At 41.1% G+C, this 25,396-nt stretch overlaps 1 protein-coding gene across 8 annotated transcripts in view; it reads right to left on the bottom strand.

Annotated features, from left to right (window-relative positions):
• RABGAP1L (RAB GTPase activating protein 1 like) overlaps positions 1-25,396 on the bottom strand; it is a 225,841-nt gene that overhangs the window by 179,099 nt on the left and 21,346 nt on the right. For all 8 annotated transcript variants that reach the window (XM_032697201.1, XM_032697204.1, XM_032697202.1 and 5 more), the window contains 8 exons: positions 24,686-24,896; positions 23,393-23,567; positions 22,499-22,659; positions 21,916-22,026; positions 16,632-16,698; positions 15,248-15,350; positions 14,120-14,286; positions 10,285-10,429 (listed from right to left, as the gene is read on the bottom strand). In XM_032697201.1, the coding sequence (XP_032553092.1) occupies positions 10,285-10,429; positions 14,120-14,286; positions 15,248-15,350; positions 16,632-16,698; positions 21,916-22,026; positions 22,499-22,659; positions 23,393-23,567; positions 24,686-24,896 (1,140 nt within the window). The remainder of the gene's footprint in view (positions 1-10,284; positions 10,430-14,119; positions 14,287-15,247; positions 15,351-16,631; positions 16,699-21,915; positions 22,027-22,498; positions 22,660-23,392; positions 23,568-24,685; positions 24,897-25,396) is intronic.

Genomic DNA, 25,396 nt, shown 5'->3' with positions numbered 1-25,396 from the left:
TAAGGAAAAAAAAAAGATGTCATGGGAGGGATAATTAAGTGTAGATGTTCTTCTCTGAGCACTTTGATTTTTTTTTCCCCACATTTCATAGCATCTGTAAGCCAGTAGCATTAGCCAGAGCATGATTTAATCCACCCTCATATTGCTGGGAATGCCACAGATCCCTTCCTCTAAATGTCCTGGGTACTTCTCCTTTCCTCCTGTATTTGCCCTGACCTCTCAGAGCCATCAGCTGGGCAAAAAATGTGGGCAATAAAACAGGCCTCATCACAGCAAGAGGAGTATGGAAGATGTCTCCAGGGAACAAACCTGGGGGTTGTAAATATGTGTACACACAAACTGCCTTTAAGAACACTCACAGGGAACAGCAAGCCTGGAAAGTTTTTGGTTTGCTTTGAATTGCAACATGATTCACAGGATTCACAAAAATGTCACAGCTCATGAACCAATTCCTTGAATTCAGAGCCTCTTCAGAGCACTCCCACAGCAAGCATGGCTCTGCATGGCATCAGCATGGAATAACATCTTGGGCTGGAAAGACCTCTGGAGATCAGACAGTCCGATCTCCTACTCCAAGCTCTGGCTGGATCAAGTCACTCTGAGCCCAGAGTGGGAGGTATCCTGGCTTTGCCTGGAGTGGAGTTCATTGCCCTCACAGGGGCTGCTCTGGGACTGTGGTTTGGGTTTGAGCTGGAAACGGTGTTGATAACACTGGGATGTTTCAGCTGCTGCTGAGCAGTTGCTCACACAGAGTCAGGGCCTTTGCTGCTCCTCATCCTGCCCTGAGGGTTGAGGGTGCACAGGAAGGTATGAGGGGACATAGCTGGGACAGTTGATCCCAACTGGCACATGGCATCATGCTGAAAATGCAAAGCAGAGGAAAAAGGAGGAAGGGAGGACCTTTGGAGTGATGGGGTTTGTCTTCCAAAGTCCCTATTAGACATGATGGAGCCCTGTTCTCCAGGAGATGGTTGAACACCTGCCTGTCCATGGGAAGTGGTGAGCGAACTCCTTGCTTTGCTTGCACACACAACTTTTGCTTTCCCTACTGAACTGTCTCAACCTCAGCCTATGAGTTTTGTCACTTTTACCCTTCTGACTCCCTCCTCCGCCTCACCAAGGAAGGGAGAGCGAGCAGCTGTGCGGGGCTGAGCTGCCATCTGGGGTTAAACCACAACACCAAGGTAGTCTTGAATGCCTTCAAAGAGGTGGTAGAATCTTGACCATGCTGATAGTTTAAATACAAACCAACCAACGCACCAGAAGTGTCCTTTTATCTAACCAGAATTTCCCAGTTCTACCTTGTGTCTGGTGCCTATTGCCTCAGGCCTTATCAGACACCTCTGAGAAGAGTCTGGCTCCATCTTCACTGAGTCCTCTGACATAGCAGCTGCAGAAAGAAGTAAGATTCTTTGTGCATCTTCCTCTCTAGCCTGAACCAAACCCAGGTCCCTCAACCCCTCACTGTACACCATGTGCTCCTGAGCCCTGCCCTCTGGAGCACTGAGCACTCTCCTCGGTTTGCTGTTGTCCACAACTCTGCTGAGGGTTCACTCGGTCCTGTCACCCAGGTGATAGACACTTAACAGCACCAACCTGGTTCCAACACCGATCCCTCTCAGATACCATTGCTTGCTGGCTGCCAGTCAGACTTTGCACCATTAATTCATTCTTTCATCCCAGCAGTCCAGCCAACCTTTCAACCACATTATCTCCCACTTGTCCAGTCCCTATCTTGTTGCTGTAAGGATAAGGACACTATGGGACACCACTGGAGCCCTTGCTAAACCCAAGGTGTGCAGTACCCACTGCCTGCCCCTTGCCCGCAGCACTGGCCACCTTGTGACAAGGATTTGTCCTTCATAAATCTATGCTAGCTGCTCCCAGTGACACCGTTGGACATTCACGTGAAATGCTTTCAGGAGTATTTGCTCTATAACCAGTCCCATGGATTGAGGTTAGACTGAACCAGAACTTCCTTCTGGCCCTTTCTTCTTTTGGATACTTGCCAGTTGCATGACATGGATATGGAAGCCTGCACGGATGCTCCTTGGGTTGGCAGAGGGCCCCTGGACGACAGATTTTGCATGTAGTCTGTTTTTTTAGTACATCTACAGACAAACCAACCTGTAAAAAGTGCTATCTCTCAAAAATCTGCAAGGACATTCAAGGACAGGCTAAAGAGTGAATCTAACTGAACAGAAGATTGGCGATCTATGGATATACACAATTTTCTCAGTTCATTCCAAGGACTTCATTACTCTTACTCTGTGGACTGTATTTCCCAGCTCAAGTTTAATTCCTTCTAACCTGCAATTTATGCCAATCACTTTTTTTCTCCTAAACAATTTTACCACATCTCACTTTCAAAAAGATGATCTTAACCTTTACTGCTTCTTTTCTAGAGTACTCTGCTTGTTTCCTCAAAGGACACATTCTCCAGACTTGCTCTCATTTCCCATTTTCTCCTCCAGCTGGTCCATATTTTTTTCGTGATGAGAGGAGTTCAAACAAAATACTGAGGCATTCAGTGTTCAAACCAGAAGAATTACACACACAGTAACTGGTATAAGCAAATACCCTACAGGAAAAAAAAAAATCATACACACAGAAACACAAAATCTCTGCCTGTTCTTCCCCATGTCTTATTTTGTTGCGCAGGATATCAAAGAGGGAACACAGGGAACCCTCAGAGGGTAACACCAGTACTCAGAGCAGCACTGATAAGTTGGGCAAAGGCTGTAACAAATCACTGTGAGAAACCAGCTCAGAGCCAAGTCAGGCAGCACCCAAGTCCCTCTCTCTGATGAGGGATTAACAGACCCTTTTGAACAAAAGTAACCAACTTGGTTTATTGGCATTTGCCATTTGTGGCTTGAGGAAATGGATCCTCGTGAAGAACTCTTACCCATACCAACAAAAATTGAGGTATTAAATATGAATTTTTTAATCTTCCTGTTTTTACAGTGAAAGAGGGGGTTTTTGTTGGTTTTTTTAATGAGCCTTTTATTGTATCATAATTTAAAAATTTGCCTTTAGACAATACTCCCCTCATCCATATTTTAGACCACAGAGCAGCTTTTCCAGTGGATTCAGTTCTCCATCAGGAAATCTTCTAGATCACCTGAAGCATGGCAATACCTTAGAAGTCAAACTCGTTTGTCAGCTCACAAAAAGGCAAATAAGGTGGAAAACTACAAAGCTGTTTCAGAGAGCTCAAGTATACAGGTAAATAAGTAAAGTGCCTCCTAAAATGAGTAGAAAAGCATGAATACAGCAGCTCAAAATGAAAGGTGGGATTTGAGCACTAATGGGAAGAAGAAAAAGGGATTTCTAATGAGTTTTAATTGAGAAGTTGTTACACGTGAAATAAAGAGTAGGTGGAACTGAAAAATAATACAGTTGGAGCAGCCTGAAGGAGATCAGGTCATGAAGATAGGTGGGAATAGAATGGGAATGCTTCAAATATGAGCAGTTTGATTTTTATGTAGGAGAAGAACAAAAATGAAGGGGGAGCTGAAGTTGGCAGCATATTATCAGGGCACAAGATAGAGCATTACTGACATGAAATCTTTCCATACATACAAGAGAAAAGAGGATCGTGAGAGAGGCCACAAAAAAAAAGCAAGTTTCCATTTATAAGGTAACAGGAAATTATAGAGCATGAACTATCATTTTGCCAGGAAGGACAGGAGTGAAACAAAGTTTAAGTCATGAAGGTATTAAATAAGGCAAATTTTCAGAGAGGTCCAACTTTTCAGTGCATTACTAAATATTTTGATGAACACAAATGGATTTTTAAATGCCTTCCAAATAACAGATTTATGAAATGACAATCCTCAGTATATTTGCTAATTCAGAAGGAAGAAGAATAATTGGGAGCAGAAAAATACAGATTTTTTGAATCTGAACAAAGACGACTTGCATTGAATTCTGCTCACAAGAACCTTCTGCTTTTATGTTAGTTACGTAATAAGTTGAAGAGAAATTAATTTGGCAGCCACTGAAGTGCACGTAAAGAGAACAAAAAGGAAAGATACAGAAATTCTTCACTAAAAGCAAACCAGCATTTTGATTCTTATTCCTTTTCATGAATGATAAGATACACATTTTTCACTCAATCATTCAAGCAAATGCTCATGTTGACAAATCTCAGCAATTTTGATTATCTTGCAAACAGGAGGCAAATTTAATTGCTTCTCTATGTAACCCAAAATCTGGATCCCAAACCCTGTATTTGATAAACACTGGAAGAAGGTGGGTTTGGATATCTCTGCCTTTTCCCTCTCTGTATACAATAATGGTTTTCACAAATCTCCCAAAGGATCCACACTTGTACTTTGTAACCGTCCTGCCAGTTGTGTGCAGTGCTCAGTCAAAACAACCTTTCCTTATTATTACAACAAATTCTGCATTAAACTCCCGTCTTATATCCTCATATATCTTTAAAAGCCTATCTTTGCTCTACGTCTTAAGAGTTTCAGCACAGGTCCTACATCACTGTCATATGAAACTAGAATCATTTTAAAATGTCCCAAAAATAAACCTGAACTGGCCATCCAAGCCTGAGTGCCAAGCTGATCCTCCCCTTGCAGAGTGCACACCCAAGTGAGCCCCCCGTGACATCCCTAAATTGGATGCACAAATGCTTAAAGCTGAATAAAAAAAAAAAAAAAAGAGTGGAGAAAAATGATCACTTCAGCTCAGTAGTTTTGCTCCCACACAGATGACAAAGCCAAGTAAATGCTGCACACTGGAGGTAATTTCTGTAAACACAAACATCTTCCACACATACTGTGCTGTCTGAGAGCTGACATACTGCAGAACAGGCAAGAACATCAAATTTGAGGTGCTGTCACAATCCTAAGGCAATGCACTGGTAATTTATGAATTTGTAGATTAGTATTTACTCCCATCTTTGATATAATCCAATGGAAAAAAAATACCAACATTACAAACACATGAAAATTATATGTTGTCTGGCATTTACTTCAAGTGCCAAGGCAGTATCCAACACACTTGGATTATAAAGCACTTAGACTCACAAAATACTAGGAAGGTGACGATCAAAACTGAAAAGAGAAGGATCTCATTTTGAGGTTATTATTAGTAAAAAGTAAGGGGGAACTGCTGGTTGAAAAAAGTCTTTTTAATCACCTTTTATTTAAAGTGGTCAAATACTTTTTTTAATTACATGAAATGTGGCAGCTTGAGGCCAAACCATGGAGCTCATGACTGAAAACTGAGAGGACCCTCTAGCAATAGGAAGTTCAAATTCCTAACAAGGCAGCGGGATTGCAAGTCCTTTTCCAAATTACTTTTATACTGTCTATAGGCAGACAAGGAAAAGACAACCACTAATGAATAAAGCAGCCAAACCATTCAAGATAATCTGCAGTTTCTTCCAGACAAGATGCAAACACCAATTTGTTTTTGTGTTTCTTTTATGAAGTGACTTAAGTTATAAAAAACGAAAAAGCTTGAAATCCAAGGAAAAGATTTCACCTGTGTACCCAAGGAACTGAAAACTGCCTTTGTTTGAAAACAGTTTTTTCTGTCATTCAGCAAAACTAAACCAAGGGCATCAACAGATTTCCCTGGAACATTCATGGACTGCAGGCCAGAAATAAGAAATTGTGTTTTGCCCTGAACCTCCCAAAGTCAGCATGAGGAACAAATTTTATCAAGGCAAGAATCCCTACACACAGGTGTGTTCCAAGGAACACTTGCAGGAGTGTCCAGGGGACACTGGGGAGGAAAAGGGGGATAAACCAGCTCAGAACAAGCCACATTGACTTCCTGAGTGTGTTCCGCTGCCTGGAATGGAAACGGAGTTAAAATTCCCCAGTTTTCCATTTCATTTACAATCCTGCCATTTCAGTAAACACTTCTGCAACCCACAGAAGCGCTTCAAATTCAAAACATTTCAAACACTCGCCTTTTAACACAAAGGCCATACTTGCATGAACAAATTTAAATACAACTGTAACTATCAACTTCCACCAGCTTTGAAAAATCAAGTCGTCTTGATTCAGCATTTTTTTTATATACTAAGGAAAGGATCACATTCTCCCCGGCAGCACAATAACAGCTGCAGAAGTCAACTGAGTGCATTTATTTTGCGATTTTTAATAACAGAAGTGAACTTGTAAGGTGTGAAAATAATCCAGTGCAAGAGAATGATCAGCAGAATCCATAAAATGACAGCAGGCTCATCAGGAATATTCATTTGGATGCCGTTCTTAGGAATGCCTGTATTTTAAAACTGGAGCAAAGGGTTCTCGTCTGGAGATGGCCACTGGCAATACGACCTCTTGAACTTAGGATTTGTGGAGTTTTAGTTCACTTTTATAGACATAGCAAAAAGACGCCAAGACAGATCTAACTGATCTCGTTTAGGACCCACCAACTTTACTCTGTATTGGATTAATGTAATAAACAGTTCCTGTGAAGTACATAAGTTATTTTTAATTTGGATAAAAATGCAGAGTTGACTATTTCGACACCACTAATGTCATTCTTCTCACTCAGTCATCCCCATTTGTTCGTATCATAACCCCTATTTTATCACTAAATACTCTCTATTGACTCCTAAAGCATCACCTCCTCTACTCCTCTGCTTTCCTCAATCCTGAAAACAGCCTCTGCCACCCCCAGCCCTTGACACAGCATCCTGATTTAGTCTGGTTGATCATCTCAGATCACTGAGCATTGCCCACTCCTTCCCCATCACACATACCATCTCTGGGCGTGGCCAACACATCACACTCAGAGCTTTCTTCCAACTTTCACACTCCCTTGTTCTTTCCCATCTGTTTTCAATGCCAAATCCCACCATCTCCACACTGAATTTCCATACCTCTTTGGGTCCTTATTCAATTGTCTATCCATTCTTATTGTTCTTAGAGAAGTTTTACCTTCTTAAGTTTGTTATTTCTTCTCTTGGTAAACAAACCACAAGCAGAACCAGTCCTGCATTCCTAGAGGTCACCTGGGAGTGTTCTAGAGGCACCCTTCAGGAGCCTCTTTTTGGTAAGCAAGTTATCTTTTCCCCGGATTACCTTTTACATGAATTACCTGTTTCAGGGTTAGGGCGAGTGCTTACTCTGCAGGCAACTTACAGATGGGAACATGAGCTCATAACCAGACACTCAGGACCACAGAAAACTTCAGCCAAAGTATCTTCAACTCAGTTACAATCAGCTCAAAGAATATTTTCTGGTTTTAAACAGAACTGGTCCTGCTTACAGTGATCCTTAACCTTCTAACATTATCCAGACTCCAGAAGAAACTCAAATGGAATTATTCAGTGATCTCCTGAAATGTTACATTATAGTTAAAAAAATAAATAATTCAAATATTAGAGACAAAGGAAGGTCAAAACTTCATGTATGGTCTGAGCAAGCATTGCTGCTAAAAGCAGTCAACCTATTCTTCCCTTTCTCCCTTGGTTATTTATTCCTAGGACTATATCCTCCTTCCTGCCGGAAAGCTATTTTCCCCAATGCTGAGGGGCTCACAGGTGCAGCCAGGTAGTTCAGTCTGCCACAGAACACCACAATAAAATGCTCCCTGAGCTTTGCCTTTTTCAATATGCACAATCCACCCCATCCCTTCTGGGCTCTCACTTCTTAATGCTCCAAAAAGGAGAAAGAGGAGCTCAACTAACTGTGCTCTGCTCCTTGGTACAAGGTTCTACTCAAAATTAAATATTAATAGTGAACTCTGCTTATTAATAAGAGCTGATACTTATACCCACTTTATCTGAAACCTTTCCAGAAAGTGTAAGAATTTCCTCATTATATATTTTAATCTTTTTTAAATTATATTTGGAATTTAATAGAAAACTTCTTATCAAGGAGTGTACTTTACATTCTAGGTTTTGACAAGATATCATTAATATTAATTACATTTTAAAAATTATTACCTCCAAAGCAAGGAACCTTAAATGACTGGGTTGCCAGAAATATCTATTACAACAATAATAATTAAAACACAAAAGTGTGGTTGGCCTGAAAGATCTCTAAGTAGCAACGGCACATCTTTGCAAAGGTCTTATTTTTTTATATAGCTGTTCATGTGAAAAAAATCAAGCTAAAATGAGAAAAAGAAATTAAAAGCTAGGAATGGTATCTAGGGAGTCTATGATATCAGTTTTCTACTATGGCTCCACATTGGAAAGGGACTAGGTCTAACACTAGTGTAGTGATTATTTTAAATCATTATTGGCAGGAATCATGTTTGGCCTTTCATTAAAACAAGCAAACAAACAAGAATATTTTAAAAATGCCCTCTTTTTTATTACCATCTTTATTCATATTCTCATGGCACAAGACATCTCAGCAAGCTGTGTGCATGCAGAGTACACAGGAATCGGGTACTAACACAAAGGAAAATGCAATTGCAGTGCTTCTGAAATCAATTAAGGAATATTCTGTGGGCATGGAGGATATATAGATAAGGAAAAAGAAAAAAAAAATAAGGAGCAAAGTTAAAAAACCCTATATGGCCAGTAGCTATCATGCTTAACGCTAAAGTAAAGAAAAAGCCTTCTTCCAAGGCTAAGATAAGACATTGTAAACTCAAGGGGGTTTTTTCCAATCACCATTATTAGCACCCTGAAAAGAAAAAGAAAGGAAAAGAATGAAGAGATTTATTTAGAACAACTGCAAATGACTCATTGAACCTGCATATCCTCCAGGATAGAACTTGTCGGCACAAAACTCAAAATGCGGTTTCCATGAGAACAGAGGCACATCGTGGTATTTTTAATGTCTTCTCCTAGGAAGTAATCTACATTTAAAATATGGAAACTAGCATTAGGGAGTTAAACCAAAGTTAAACTTAGGTTCATACCCCAGTGGAATACTTTTTGTCTGTAATAAAATAAAGCAATTCTGTAGTAGTACCAAGAGGACAATATCCACATTATTCCTAATTGTGCTGCATTCATCACATTCTGTGACAGAGTTTTACTCTTCCCAATAAGAGCAATATTAAAAAAGAGGTGTTCAAATAATTACTTAAACTCTACCCTATCAAACAAGCCCCAGAAATCATCCTGGCTCAATAACTCACACATCCATCAAGGAAAAGAACACCCACAGCTGAATTACACCGCATTGATCCACAAGTCCCGAAGGGCAAATCTGAACTAATTCTTGCTATGAATCAAGGCAATTCAGCAAGCCAATCCCAAATACCAATTAAACAGAAGAGTTTCTTTGGAGAAAACAGTATTTTTACTATTCAGAAGTGGTACTTGATACAAAGGAGGAAATAACGCTGACAGTCCATGCCCACTGCGCTCCACCCCAGGAATCTGATGAAGGTCCAAAGAGCACCTGACTGTGGGTTCTGCAAGCCTGGTGTCACCTGGCATATGTGGGGGGCTTGCTTTGATAAGTGGAAGAGGGTAACCACACCTGGGTGCTCCTGCCTCTGCTCATGCCAGGGTTCTGACTCTTAGTGCACAAGCTCATGGCCAATACTTACCTATAACTAAGAACCAAGGAAGAATTTTTCCACAGTAGTGAGACTTTTTATAGTATTGACAAAACAGTGCCAGAAATCTGAAGAATAACTTTGTAAAACTAACTCTAAAATTTCTGGTAGGTCAGACATCCAGATCAAAAAAAGGCACATAGAAAGCCTATTCTGAGAGCTGTGGACTACCCCTCACAGTACAAAGAGACGACAGTAGGCCAAGGGCCTTCAAAAACCCAAAACAAAACCAAAAAATACCCCCAAAAAACCCCACCAGCAGGAAAAATTTGAGGTGCAGGCAACCGAACCAGGAGATGTTTTTACAAGCCTTGGATATAAGTGAGGGAAAACAAATCATGTGCTAAGCAGGTATTTTGGGAATGGGGAACTCTCCATGTGAGTCTGCCTGGGATGTTTTTGGTTTTCCTCTACAAACAAGCATTTAAAGCCTGCCATTTCAAAGCCCAATTCCTTCAAGAGTACATTCAAAGCAAATGGTTTCTGATCAGAAAAAAATACCTTTAGGAAAGCTTTTCTGCCCTGCTGGCAGAGCACAAGTGCCTCAGTACCACATTTTGAGGCACAAGAAAGATGGACACATTGTCTGCTGCTGTTGCTGCTGAAACATCTCCAAACAATGGCTTGGTAAAAATGTCATTCCTAAAGAAGTGCTGCTAGTAGAAAATGACTGGTGATCTTTTTGTCCAAAGCAGTTGTATTAAGAATTAAATGAGTAAATTAACAGCAGAAATATAACAGTATTATCTATGGAAACTGTAAGTGCTTGTTTATCCTTACCTTCTTCTGCCTCATCCTCCTGGGATGACATAGGCCCTCCTCCACTTGTTGGGGTGACTAATTCTTCCTCTCTGGCAGATTCTCTTTGCAGACTGACAACTTCATAAATCGCATCTCCAGCACTTGTGTGGCTTTTTCCTTCAGACTGAAAGAAAGTACGGGTATGTATTAGGTCCCTGCTTAGAAAAATAAGGCTGTCAAAGGCTAAGCAATAGTTTGGGCAAGACTCCCTCAGATTTCTTTGCCTTGGCACAAGTAGATGACAATATCTGACACTTCTGTTTCTCTCAGCTTTACAGGTAGAAAATATAAATAACACCGCATTATTTCCAAAGCTGCCTCTTAACAACCATTTTCAAGTGTTGTTCAGAACGATGATAAAAAAAGCTTTCCAATTTCAGTAGTTATAATGAGTTGAGGTCAAAGAGAAATCTCAGCTAAAGAAAAGAGGGGAGAACAAACAGGAAAAATACTGGAATAACTGAAACAGGAGCTGAATGCCTAAGGAGGGGAAAATTAATTGTAAAGACAAGACTAAAGAAGAAACAAAACCTCACACTTTGAACAAGCCGTAAATTGTAAAAAGCTTCTTTTAGTGCTTTATTTACTAAAAATCAGAATAACTCATCTCTCTTCCATGGACCATAATTTGAAATATACTCCTTCCTATGGGGAAATATCATGGAACCCCAAAACAGGAGGGGTTGGAACTAAATGATCTTGAAGGTCCCTTTCAACCCAATCCATTCTTTGATTCTATGACTTTCTTATGAAAGTTAGTTAAATATACTTTAGCAGTTGCAAGTTTTAAAATAAAAGGAGCATTAGTTTCTCCTCTGAGTTACAGTTCTGAACACAGTTATTTTTCAGTGACATGCAGTGATTAATATACTCGTAGAGAATCGTACAGAACTGCAAACTAATGATGGTATTAAATGAACCAGCCCAAAATGTACTATTTTGTTCTTTGTGCATCTAGCCTAATCAGTTAAAATAAGGTAATTTTTGGAACATATTAAAAACATCAAATTAACCATAAAAAACCCCCACAATTCAAATTAGAGAACATTCGATTTGTTTAAAAAAAAAAAAAAAACAAAGTTAGGATAAAGTTGGAAGACTCCAAAATACCTGCAGCGCCATACACATGAACTGCTGACCAGCAACTGCAATTTCAACAAGCTGGTGAAATTATGCAGATGAGCAGCTTAAACAGGGACTGCTTGGACCGACAAATATAAACTACTTGATACTGAGAAAGCTTTCTTACTGTATGTTCGTCATCCAGTTCTGCTTCCTTTAAGGAAAGGCTCCGATTATCAGCCAGTTTTGCTGACTGAACTCACAAAGTCAGTTTAATGAACTTTGGGGTGTAGGCACAAATAGCAGGATGATCTTAGAGCCATTATCCCTGTATCGTTCTCACAGAACACCATTATCAAGTAATTACAAAGTACTTGGTTAAATCAATCAAGTACTGATGCCCCTAATGTTATTAACCATCGCTATCTACAGCTTTTATTTTTGAGGGAGTAAGGCATGAGGTATTGTGGGTTTTGCTCTATGTTACAAGGATTACAAGTCTCCAGCTCCTTGCACATATTCTGGTCAACTGCAAGACCCATCTGTATAAAATGTGCGTAATTTGGTTACTGGTTTTCTCTGAAGCACAAATTTGTTATCTAGAGGAACCCACCCTTACAAGGATCATGTCCTAACGATGAAAATGTGCATGAGCAGCACAGTAAGATAGACAGAAACAAAGAACAATCCTAAATTACACATCAACCTGCGTTTCTGTCAGTTTTCTTATCTGACTGCACCTCACCAAGCCTGGTTCAGACTATTAAATCTGTCTGAATCCTTCCTCAAAGCTATTTCCCAAAAAGTAAGAGTGTCCTGAGGCACAGTACCTTTCAGAGGTATGGGCAGGAACAGCTACTGCAATGCAAACTGTTCAGCTGGTAATTGGAGAAATAAAGATTTGCTACAAGTCACCCAGAGAGATCCTGTCATCCACAATCAGGACCTAATCCTGGAGAAAGATTCCTAGAACTAAAAATATTCCTTTCCCAGAGATCTGCAGAACAGCTCCTCTGGATTTTGCAGCAGGAAGAAATACATGTGTTTCTTCAGGGAAGCGAGGCACGTGTGTGTTTGTCACAGTATAAGAGGTGAGAAAAAGAAAGCATCCATATTACCCAACTAAAACCGGTACAGTTGCAAGTGATTTCAAAGGCAAGCTGAACTGATTAAAGTATCAAACAGCTGAGAATGGAATATTTTCAAATGTATTTAATTTCAAAATGCAGATATTCTCATTTGCATGTAACAGTTGGTTTTCTCAGATTTTCTAAATTCTAGGTTGCTATGCTAATCTCTAGAAGAAATACAGAAACAGCACTGCATGAGATTTATTTACTTGCTAAGTGTTAAACACAGCAGCACTTTTCCCAGGAAACATCAACAGAGCTTGTTTTTGTCCTGTGCCCCACAAAAAGATGACAACACCAATGCTCCCATTAGGTTCAGTAAAATTAAATCATTGCTCTGTGGTTTCGTTAGTCAAGATGATGGACCGACCACTATTCCAGTGCACACAGTACAGCCGGCCTCTGCCCTTCACTTTTTGAGCCAATACCAAAACATACGTGTTTGCAGAAAGAAAGTCAACAGAGGCTGCAAGAGGATACAAATCCTCCTGCAGTGATCCTGGGCACACATACCCCCTGTATGCACCTCAGCCAAGGCCAAAAACAGAACAGACTTTAGCTGCAATCTTAACAGCCTTGCTCTTTTCAACTTCTGCAATAGATTCCTTTGCCTTCAACGGGTTAAATTCTTACAGCCACCTACCTTCACATTGTGAATGTCAGTAGCTCTTTGATTTTACAATGAACAAGTAAAGAGCCATTTCCCAGTTTCACCAGTCAAAGGGACCTGCTTTAGAAGTCTGCACACAGGTCAGATTGCATAAAATTGTGGAGAATTCAACAGGTAGGCTCAAAATACTTTAAGCCCACAAAGCCAGTAACTTACAGCTCATTACAGATCAGGTTACAAAGTGTGCTGGGTTTGGCTGGGGGACAGTTCGTTTTCTCCACAGTAGTTGGTCTGGGGCTCTGTTTTGGGTTTGTCCTGGAAACAGTGTTGATAACACCAGGATGTTTTGGATACAGTTGAGCAAGCGGGTTTACACAAAGTCAGGGCCTTTTCTGCTCCTCACCTCTACCAGGAGGGGGCTGAGGGTACACTAGGAGTTGGGAGGGGGCACAGCCCGGACAGCTGATCCCAGCTGACCCAAGGGATGCTCCATATGGCATCATGCTCATCATACAAAGCAGGGAAAGAAGGAGGAAGGGAGGACCTTCAGTGATACCATTTGTCTTCCCAAGTCACTGTTACACTTGGCAGAGGCCTGTTTTCCAGGAGGTGGCTGAACACCTGCCTGCCCATGGGAAGCAGTGAATGAATCCCTTGTTTTGCTTTGCTTAAACACACAGCTTTTGCTTTCCCTACTGAACTGTCTTCATCTCAACCCACGAGCTTTGTCACTTTTACTCTGCTGATTCTCTCCCCCATCCCACTGTGGGGGAGTGAGCAAGCGGCTGCGTGGGCCCTGCTTGCCAGCTGGGGTTAAACCATGACCCAAAGAGACTGAACCTTTATGTAGCTACTTAATCATTATGCATTGGAACATCCCTGAAATGAATAGTTCAAAGAAACAAACTGCTGAGGTGCAGGTGCCATGCTAACTTTTATAAAGGCCCAACTAAGGCAGACAAGACAAATGCTCCCACCATCAACTTTTCTTTGAAATACCAGCATGCATTACCTGTTTTAGCTTCATGTAAAAAGTTTCTGTGAAGGTTTTCCTGCTGAAGTACCAGAAGCGTTCATTGGCAGGATACACACGCACAACAGTCTCCAGCAAAAACCTGACTGGCTCTACCACTTCAGTAACAACCATATCCACAGCCACAGTCATGAAGACACGCTTATCTGCAACACAAAAACGAGTCACATACAGAAAAATCAGTCAAAGTTCAAATTTGTAAACTGCTGTTCGAATTGAAAACCTTTTCTGTGTAATTACTGATTCTACTGCGCCTGTTTTATTTAGCTGAGTTCTACCCCTTAATGCCTGTTGCACAGAATGAGAGCGTGCATTAACCAGCGTACCAAGAACTCTGACAACTGTATAAACCAAAGACAGTATGTCCTTGTTTTAAAGACAGGGGCAAAACATCAAGCAAAGAAAACACCACTGAGATACATGATCCCCATGAGACAAAAGGAACATGCACAGGATAAGGTCACATTTTGAATTGTAGACTTTTAAAGAGTTTTGTTATACGCTACTAGAAATGACTTGGTTTGAAAATCCATCAGCAGGAACAGTGACTCTGGCTGTGTATACTTGGATATGACTTTAAGGAACTAATGTGAGGTCTGCTTTCGGACAGGAAACAAACTCCAGATCTACATTCAGAGCTTTTACAACCCATCAGAGAACACAAATTCCAGCATTAGGAACTGTGCTACATAATCAAGCACTTGACTGCACCACTGCCAGCTGCCCCAGGATGCAGGGCATGAAATGCTATTTGTAATCAACTCACCTCACAGTTAAAAGAAACAGAACAGCAATGCCTGCTGTTCACAGTGCTCCACTGAGTATAGAAGGTAGAAAACAACTTGCACATGCCTCAGGACCTAAAAATCCTGGTAACCAGGGACAGGTACATCAGCCCCAAACACTGATTTAATGTCTCCCAGTCAGCAACATGCCATTCTGTGAACAACTATTCACAGCTCTATGTTAACCATGTTTATACAGAAAAATTCCTAGTGATGGATTCTTGGAACATAATGGTGCAGACATGTACCCTGACTGCCAGGAGAAAGGACACACACCAAACCCCTGTCGGGCAAAACAAATATCCTGATTAGAATCCACTACCTTTAGGAGTTTCCTCATTAAGTACAAGAAACATGGGTGCATTAGGATTCCACATTCCAGTAATGACATAAGCCTTCCCATCAGAACTCTTTCCCATGGATTCCTACAAATAAAATCATACAGGATTCTATTAGAGTTATGGTTTGAGATCAAAGAGATTGAGCACAGGGAGGGGAAACAGTTCTAGGAACCTCAGAGTAAGGCTGTGTTTACTCCACAGAACACAATCTACACTAAGAATACGAAATAATGGAATGAGCTATTACTAGTATGAGGCAAGTACATGCTTCCTCAAGTCTTCTGGAATAGTTCCTACAGATCTAATAGGCCTGTTTGGTAGCCTCTTTATGGATGAAAGGAGATTGATGTTCCCTCTCTGCAACCCAGCTTGTCGTGGAGAAATAGGAGTGACCAAGTTCTCCAGATTTAAATACAGAGCAGTGAGGTTGAAAGGAAAACACAAATGTCTATTCATATGTTACAGTCAAGAAATGGACTAACGAGTCATTAAATCCAGCAGTTAAAAGTAACTGGAGTGTAAATGTAAATAGAATTCCAGGTGGAGTAAAGCCAGGAATTCAAATATCAAATACAGTAAAAAGGTGTTACATAGGTTTATAGAAACTACAACACTTTACAACTGATTATCATTTATTCAGTTTTATGATCAAATAATAAAAAGGGAACTAATTTCAGCAAACAAAATCGGGAAAAACGAGCTAGTAGATACAAACAGGCAAATAAACAAGTCCTACAAGAGAATACTGACAGGTGGAACCAGCAACACGAGCACAGAAATGGACAGGGCAAAACTGGGACAACTGCAGAGCCACAAAAGGTCTGAAGGGTTTAACTCAAGCACTTCATAACTTGAAAATGGCTGTATTCTGATCCACAGAGAAAAAGTAATTTGGTAATAACACAGAAAGCATCATATAATTTTGTAGTTCTCTTACAAACAGCCCTAAGAAATTAAATACAGTAGAAGAGAAGTGAATACTTCACACTCTGAGAAAGAATTTCAAATCAAATGAAGGAAATAAAGGCAAAGTTTTCAGCCCCTTGGAAAAATAAGAGCAATTCCCTGGCACCCAAACATAAAAGCAATTACTTGCTCTAAATTTTTAGGGAATATGCTTAAGACAATACAGAAAGCTCAGTTATTTTAACAACCTGATCTGTGCCTCAGCAATTGAACAAAAAACAGATGCCACAGGTTTCAACATGAACTGAAATATTCTGTCCATCTTACGTTTTAAGATATCAAATCCGAGGATTTAAGCAAAAAAACCAAAACAAAAGAGAGGGGTTTTTTGTTGGGTTTTCTTGAGGCTTTTTTCCAATCATCTCTATCTTATCAGAGCTTATCAGAGCTAAGTATTACCATGTCTAGTAAATGCATGTCACTGTTCTTCACATTTCGTCCAGGGCTTAGCAGCATCCCAAAACACCTATGAAGTGTATTTAAAACAAAAACAAAAAGGGAAAAAATGAAAAAGGATACACATTAGCTTTTCAAAACACTAAAGCATTTGCTTGAACATAATGGACAGCCACATACTGCTTCTAATCTAAAGAAAACCTTCCGGAGCAGTTTTTTTGTTGGTGTTATGGTAACGCTCAGGAAACATCACATCATATGTTCTAGAAAAGACAGTGGAATCATTTCCCAGAAAGAAGGTGGCAGAAATTAGCACTTGACCTGTGAAAACATGATCGTTCTTAAGGACAACCTAGAACATTGAGTTTAAAGACACCAACAATTCCATCAGTGATGGAGACTGGCAGGAAGAAATTCACTCTCTCCCCCGTCCGTTTTAAAAATTGTTCTCATGCAATCATAGGAAAAGTTACAAACTCATCCATTCTATCATCCATAATGGCACTGGTGTAAAATATCATGTAGCACCATGGGCCCTTAAAAAAAAAACAAAACAAAAACAGAACAATTTGCTCAAATTTTAGACTTCTGCAAATCATCTTTATCTCTCTCTCCTTTGAACATACTCCATTATGAATAAAAAACACCAAATAGAATGATGTATTTGTAACAAACTGCAAGCTGGTTTGCACCGGCTTTTTAGATCTCAAATGAGAAAACTTAAAAAAAAAAAAAAAAAACACCACAACAATTTGAAAGCAATTCCATCCTGAAACATTATAGAAAATTGGGGGTGTATTTTGGAGGGTTTTGCTTCAAGAATCTTTTATTCTGTTCAGCTCAGTTCTCTGAGATAATCAGACAAAACAGTTTTTATCACTGACCCTCAGAATAATGCAATATGCTAAACAATATTGCTTAGATACATGAACACCAGCAACTATCATTTTAATAACACTATTAACTGTAAAAGTCTTAAGATATGCAATTACCATTGCATATCTTACCCAGTAAATTCTCCCCTATAACACTTGGGTATATGATTTTCATTTTCCACCCCATTACACTCAACAGTAACTTACATCCACAATTGTATTTTCCCTTCTCCATACTCTGTCGCTACTAGAATCCTAAAAATCCAAGTGGTAAATAAAAGAGGGGACAACAATTTTGATTTCTCTATATCCACATGCAGTGCCGTGTGAAGCACCCAAGGCAGCTCAGACGCAGGACCTGGATTTAGCAGGACAAGCTGGATTCCCTGAGAGACAAATCAGAGCAGGCAGAACCTGCCAGTACACTTACTACTGACTTACTCCCTCTTGTTCCTGGGGCAGAAATAGCTCTGAGAGGGATATAATGGATAATAGTAGGGGAGTCTCCACCTTCTGCTAAAGAGAACTGTAAAGCCGAGATCCAGAGGCAAAATGTCTCTGCCTTCCACAGCCAACAGCTCCCAGATCCTACTCTTGCTGTGCATCGCTCAGATGGACACAAGTTCTCATGTATGCCAGACAAAATTTTAGGGAAGTATGTTTAGAGAAGAACAGTGGGAGTCAACAGTGGGAGGAACAAGTAACCCCTGCCTCTCACAGAAGGGAATTATGATGCCTGACAGCATCCTGCTGCAAAAGCAGTCAGGGTTTGTCTTCCCTCTTATTTCAAAGAACAAGAGGAGTTTAAATGAGTTCAGGACCCTCACTTGCAGAGGAGCTGGATTCTACCCAAATGGTTTCTAACACATTCAGCCTCCAATGTGAGGAGGTTCAGTCACACCCCTGAGATTCAAAGTGACCTGCACAGACTGTGGGCCTCGCTCTCACTTCTGCCAGGCTGGGTTTCTGCACCTACAGTGCTACTGAGCTGCTCTGTGCACTTGCACACACTGCACTGGTTTCTAGCCCAGTAAAAAAAAAAAAGAACTGAAATTATTATTCATTAACGTATATTTCCATTTACAAAATACAGATGTTATCCACAGAAAAGGCCGATGGTGTCAAAACAGTAACAACTGACAGGACAAAGGGGAATGGCTTCCCACTGACAGAGGGCAGGGTTAGATTACCGATTGGGAAGATTGGGATTGGGGATTGGGATTGGCACAGATTGCCCAGAGAAGCTGTGGCTGCCCCATCCCTGCAAGTGTCCAAGGCCAGCTTGGATGGGGTTTGGAGCGACCTGGGCTAGTGGAAGGTGTCCCTCCCCATGGCAGGGGGTGGAATGAGGTGAGTTCTAAGGTCCCTTCCAACCCAAACCATTCTGGGATTCTGTGATCTTTAAGAGTTTTCAGTACTGCTGATGAACCAACCAATATTCTGTAATTCAGTTCTAAAGACACCAGTCTAGACCTTAACTCAAGCTGTAGCTATATAACTCAGGATTAACTTTCCTGTATGACTGTTATCACACTGTATTTAAACACCACTGTATTGACAAAATAGTCAGTCCTCCCATGCGTCTGAATGAAAGGCTATTTCACTTTCAGAATAACTTCCTTAAAGCCCCTGAATCCCATAAACAACTGAGACCTGACATCCCACATTGTGGGGCTGAACCTATACAGTGAATGAACATCTTTCCTTTACCTGCTTTGATCTAGATGGAAACCTGGCCAACCTCAGGGCAAACAGGGCCCAAAGGCAGGAAGGGCCAAAGAACTCCCCTGAGAGCGGCCTCCTGCAAGGCCCTAAGCCAGCCCCAGGCCCTGCCTCAATACCAGGAGGTGGCCAGTTCCTCTGAGCAGTAACAGCTTTGACCTTCTGAGGCCATGACAAAAGAGTCTTGAAATCTCTAGACCAGAGACCAAATTTCTTCAGCAGTATTTTTTTGCTCTCTAATTTCCACTTAGAAATACTTCTGAAGACACACTAAACTGCCTAAAAACTCACTGTCTGATGTAACCTGCATTCACCTTTTACACTGTTTTTGAATTTTAATACTGTGCAGGGTTAAGACAATCTAAAATTACTTACAAGCCTGTGTATGTCATGCCAATTAAATAACTTTTTCACAGCAAAGCTAGTGGTGATAAAAATAACATCCTAATTGAATATCCTAAACAACACCAAAATAAAAGCTAATTTCTAAGAAAGGTAGCTTTACTTTGGGGGGCTGGTGTCGGCTCCGAGGCCGGGTCGGAGAGCACGCTGCGGTCGGCTCCGAGGCCGGGTCGGAGAGCACGCTGCGTGCCGGATAGGTAGAGGGGGTGGGGGGGACGGGCTGGGGGCTGGGGTCGGCTCTGAGGCCGGGTCGGAGAGCACGCTGCGTGCCGGATAGGTAGAGGGGGTGGGGGGGACGGGCTGGGGGCTGGGGTCGGCTCCGAGGCCGGGTCGGAGGCACGCACAGACATGGTATTTGTTCTCAGACAACTGCAAGAGAAATGTAGGGAACAGAACAAAGGTCTTTATGTAACCTTTGTCGACCTCACCAAGGCTTTTGATACTGTGAGCAGAAAAGGTCTGTGGCAGATTTTGGAACGTTTAGGTTGTCCTCCCAAGTTCCTTAAAATGATCATCTCACTCCATGAGGATCAACTCGGCCAAATCAGGTATGGCAACGCACTTTCTGAGCCCTTTTTAATTAGGAATGGTGTGAAACAAGGCTGCGTTCTCGCTCCTACCTTATTCACAATCTTTTTTAGCATGATGCTCCAAAGGGCCACAGCAGACCTCGATGATCAGGACGGTATCTACATTCGATATCGTACTGATGGAAGCCTGTTCAATCTAAGGCGTCTGAAAGCCCACACCAAGACCCTAAACCATCTTGTCCGGGAGCTGCTCTATGCTGATGATGCCGCCCTTGTTGCCCACACAGAAACAGCTCTGCAGCGTTTAACATCCTGCTTTGCAGATGTTGCTGAGCTCTTTGGGCTGGAAGTCAGCTTAAAGAAGACAGAAGTTCTCCATCAACCTGCACCTCAGGAAGTCTTCCATCATCCCCATATCACCACTGGCGAATCAGAGCTCAAATCAGTCCAGCAGTTTAATTACCTAGGTAGCCTCATCTCCTTGGATGGTAAGATTGACGGGGAGATAGACAACAGGTTGGCAAAGGCATACAGTGCTTTCGGAAAACTCCACAAAAGAGTATGGCGTAATAAACATTTAAAGAAAAGCACCAAGATCAGTGTTTACAGAGCCATAGTGTTGTCTACTCTCCTATATGGTTCCGAATCATGGGTCATCTACCGCCACCACCTGCGTCTCCTAGAACGCTTCCATCAGCGCTGCCTCCGTACAATCTTAAACATCCACTGGTCAGATTATGTGACCAATACATCTGTTCTTGAGCAAGCAGCAGTCACAAGTGTTGAGGCCATGCTGATGAGAACACAGCTGCGATGGGCAGGGCACGTCTCAAGGATGAAGGACCACCACCTCCCTAAGATCTTGCTCTATGGTGAACTTGCCACTGGCTGCCGCAAGAGAGGAGCCCCGAAGAAGAGATTCAAGGACTCCCTGAAACAGCATCTCAGCCTTGGCCATATTGATCACCATAATTGGTCTACTCTGGCCTCAAATCGGAAGGCCTGGAGACACAGCATCTATAACGCTGCGGATGCCTTTGAGAACACACGCAGGATCACTCTCGAGGAGAAAAGGCAACGCAGGAAGAACCGTGTCCTGCGGAATACACCATCTAAGGAGTCTTTCTGTTGTGCCTTTTGCAATCGGATATGTCTGTCACGTATTGGCCTCATAAGTCACCAACGTGCCTGTAACAAATGTGGATAAAGCCTTCCCAAATCTTCGTTCGCGAAGCTCAGCCATGATGATGATGATGAGCTTTACTTCAGGGAGAAAAACAATCAAAAGATATTCAGAAATGCTTCACTAACTGAATGCTGAAGCCAAAATTATTTAAATTAAAGATATATTGAAAATAGGTGGGTTTTTTTAAAGCCGATGAGTAGCAAAAGCACAGTTTTACACCACAGAAGAACCTTGATAAATTCTGCTTTAGATTCCTTGCCTAAAATTTTCCTTTCATTTTTGAAGTAGGAGCCTGAAAGCAAGTCAAGAGATCAATCTTATGTTTTGGGACAGCTGGGGGCAGGTTTTCTTGATTCTGATGTTACCTTGAATTTCCTTTTCACTAGAATGGAATTCTCCTGTTGTTACTCTTTTGATAAGATTGCCATCTGGTGGCATTAATTCTATTGTGCAATCATATTTGTGTTATTGCTGTATTTTTTTCTGTCCCATAACTCATAAAGTCAGAGAAAAGTGCATTAAATACTGTTCTTTCAAAAATTTAACCTTCACCATTTTTACAAGACTCTTACCTTTCAATGGCCAGTTCTTTGTTTGAGAGTTGCTGAACTGTGATCACCACTTTCTTCTCAATTCCCTGTTTAAGCTTGAAATACAGTTTATCTCTATCCTTTGGCACAGGACTAAAAGAATAGAAACATTCTTAAGCACAGGTATAGAACATGAACTGTTAAACACAGAAAAGAGCTCACATTTTCTAAATTTCCAATAAATTCGAAATTTATTAGCTCTTAAAAAAAAAAATTAAAAAAGAGATCACTGGACTGTATTTACTCAAGAAAACTGTTTTGACTCAAGTTTTTAACATACTTCCTACCATCTCTTCTATTTACACAGGCACACCTTGAGCATCCCTACCTGAAATCATACATTGAAATTAACTTGAAAAAAGGTATCCTGGATTTTAACCTTTTCACAGAAAAAAACACAGAGAAGAAAATTGTAAAAGCAAAACAACAGCTTCCTTTTTATAACAAGTCTGCTCATGAAAGGAGGTCAAATGAATTTTGCTGCAGCACAGTGGTCGTGCATTCCGAAAGCAGCTGTGTGTTTTTTTCAAAGAGCTCTCTGCTTTTCCTTTTCCTTTCTGATTACCTAAAATTTCCTTTTCCATCATCTTCTTTGACTTCTAAGGAGACACTGAAAGTGTACACATCACTGTCTGGAGTGGGAAGAACAAAGTCCTTCACGTGGTCAGATGCTTGTTTGGATGAACGCTTGAATGCTGTGGAGAAACTGTATAAAATCCGACTGACCTGCAGAAAAGCCAAAGAATCAAGAGTTTAACCCAAAATAAGAGTATTTTTCATGGGGTATTGTGATGTGGTTTTGGAGGTCACAGAAACACTGTTACGTCTCTTATGCTGAACACAAACATGCCTCATGTAACACAAAACACTCAGCATCGGGTGTTTAATAACTAAGCCAATTCACTAACATCCCCCATTTCCATTCCTGACACATTCCCTGCTCACGCCATGCTCAGTGAGTTAATATAAATTACAAGATCAGGAATGCAGTTCATTAGAGGACCTGGATAATGTATTTTTCAGGTTGCGTAACAACACAACATACAGCTTGCTCTGGCAGATATCAAAAAACAAGATTTCTTCTTTTTCAACCTTTATTCTTCTACCCTAAAAAGTCCTTTTCTCCTAAACTGTCACATAGGTCTTCCTAAAATATGTAGGGAATGGTACTGTAAGATGGTTCTTTGTAATTCAAAAGGTCTACACTGCAACTTTAGTTTGAAACATACCCAAATGAGGCCTGAAAAACAGAGTATTTGTCTTAACCTTAAGCTTTCTAAATCTTCCTATTAACGGTGCACTTTGGAGTTGTATTGAAATACTAAAAGAAACAAATTATATTAATATTCATGTATGACCGCTAACATATTTTTCAAAGTACTATACACCATTTCCACATCTGAACAACCTCTTAAATGTCATATGGTAAAAGGGATAAGAGCAGTATTTTAATACTTACGGCCTCTTTAATCTCACAGGAGAAAACATGGATCTGGAACTCTTCTGTTCCACAGCTGCTTTCCGTAAATGCAAAGCAGTTGCTCTCTGCAGTCCCGTTCTGCCCACGCACACAGAACAACACCTTGTAGATGGGGAACGAGGCAATCTCCACGTTGCTGCACTGATCTATTATTCTGGCATGGAAAGGAGAAGGGAAGATCAAAGGAACAAGTCAGTACGACAGGCAGGCCTCACTAAAAGGCTTTTCTGCAATCAGATAAACAAGGATCTAAACTTTAATTACTGCTGGTAATTGGTGTCTGGAAAACCCATCTCACACTGGGTTGAGATGTGGGAGGGGGGCTAGGACTCGAAAATTGGATTTTAGGGCTCTCAAACTATGACAACACCCAACATCTTGTGTCTGGGTGGCAGTTGCCATCATAAGAGCCTGGAGAGTAATTCCCTAATTCAAATGCAATATTGTGTACCATTGAAGGCAATATTAAATTGCATTTAAAGAGTAAAGTGGAAGAAAATAATACAGGTGCTTGAAGGTCCTTCTGTCTTCCTCCAGAAGATGGTAGTCAAATAAGCTCAGGCAAGGAAGGAAATCTAAACATATCCTTCAGGTGCCTTGGTATCTGAGCTTAAAAATAAAACCTTGGATATTGAGATGCTCCCCACTTCTGGATTCAAGACTGCTACAGGTGCATTTGTAGTGCACCCTGATTAAGAACCCTTGACTCTCTCATCACTAATTAAAAGACCCTTATCACGTGAGAAAAATAAATGTTTTCTAGTTTCTAGAGACTGTCAGTACCTACATCGTGAGGCACATGCAGGTCTGAGCTGGCTTGGGCACAGCAGTGGTTGCAAACACAGATCAGCACCTCAACTCCACTACATTTGTGGGAGGGTCTAAAACTAACACTTCTGGAGCAAAGCCAAGGCCAGCAGGACTCCTGTTTTCTCAACACATGTACCTTGGAGGGCACTACAGACCAGGGAGGTTGGAGGTATTATCAGCTCTCCCTTTCCAGTATCTCTCTTATTATCACATTTGAACAGAGATGCTGTAAAAGGAGGTGCTTTTGCTCACACTGTACAGCAACTGTACTACCAGCCACGCACTGCAGGGGAAATCTGAGCTCATGTTTTGTTGCTTCAAAGGAATTTCTCAAAATTAACTGGCTTCAGCACAAACTTCAGGCACAAATCCAGCAATTCTACTTCCCTGTGCGAGCAGCCAAGTCAGAAACCACCTCTTATGTGTCTGCTCAAGTAACAAACGAAACGCTTGGTGTGTTACCTTACAGAGCCTTCTGGAATGTTGGGAACATAGAGAGTTACAGGTAGAGGGGCTTGACTGGAGGACTTCATGTTTGCCATGGCATGGAGAGCTTCAGGTTCATTGCGAGGGGCTGACACCTTTGTGCAGCCCAAGTACGCGAGTTTGTTAAACAACACGCTGTCCTCTTCCAGGGGCTCACTGGGAGAGCACGGTCTTGGGGCAGAGACTTCTAGAAACGAAGAAACCACTTCTTTAACCATTTGCTTTTATTTTTACATAGTTTTTTTCTGAATGAGTTCCATAGCAAAGTCTCCTACGTTTTCTAGGGATGGATACAAGAGTCGACAGCCCAGCTCCAATAGGAAGAAATCCACTTGGCAGATTAATATTAACGTGAAGTCTGTTCTAATCTACTGCACGTTGCCAAGTGTGGCACGGGGACAAATTGCCTCTTGATTCCCTTCAGCAAGCACTAGAACACAGCACAGACATTCCAAACCTTTCTAAGTAATCTGTCCTGTTATTTCTATTTATTACTAGAGATGATATTGCCATAATGCTTAAATCATAAAGGCTGCAAAACTGAATTACTCCTGTTGGGGCTGGAGTGGGGTAAGGGGAAGGTATCTCCAAGTATTTCTTTGTTCTTGCTAAAGGTTGTGTTCTGTTTGAAGCATGTCAAGCAGGGAGTCAGTAAGGTAAGTTTCTCAAAAATACAGCACATGTGTA

This window comes from Chiroxiphia lanceolata, chromosome 9 (genome assembly GCF_009829145.1).
Source record: "Chiroxiphia lanceolata isolate bChiLan1 chromosome 9, bChiLan1.pri, whole genome shotgun sequence".
NCBI lineage: Eukaryota > Metazoa > Chordata > Aves > Passeriformes > Pipridae > Chiroxiphia > Chiroxiphia lanceolata.
Note: the sequence above shows the minus strand (reverse complement) of the source record. Positions and strands in the feature narration are given on the sequence as shown.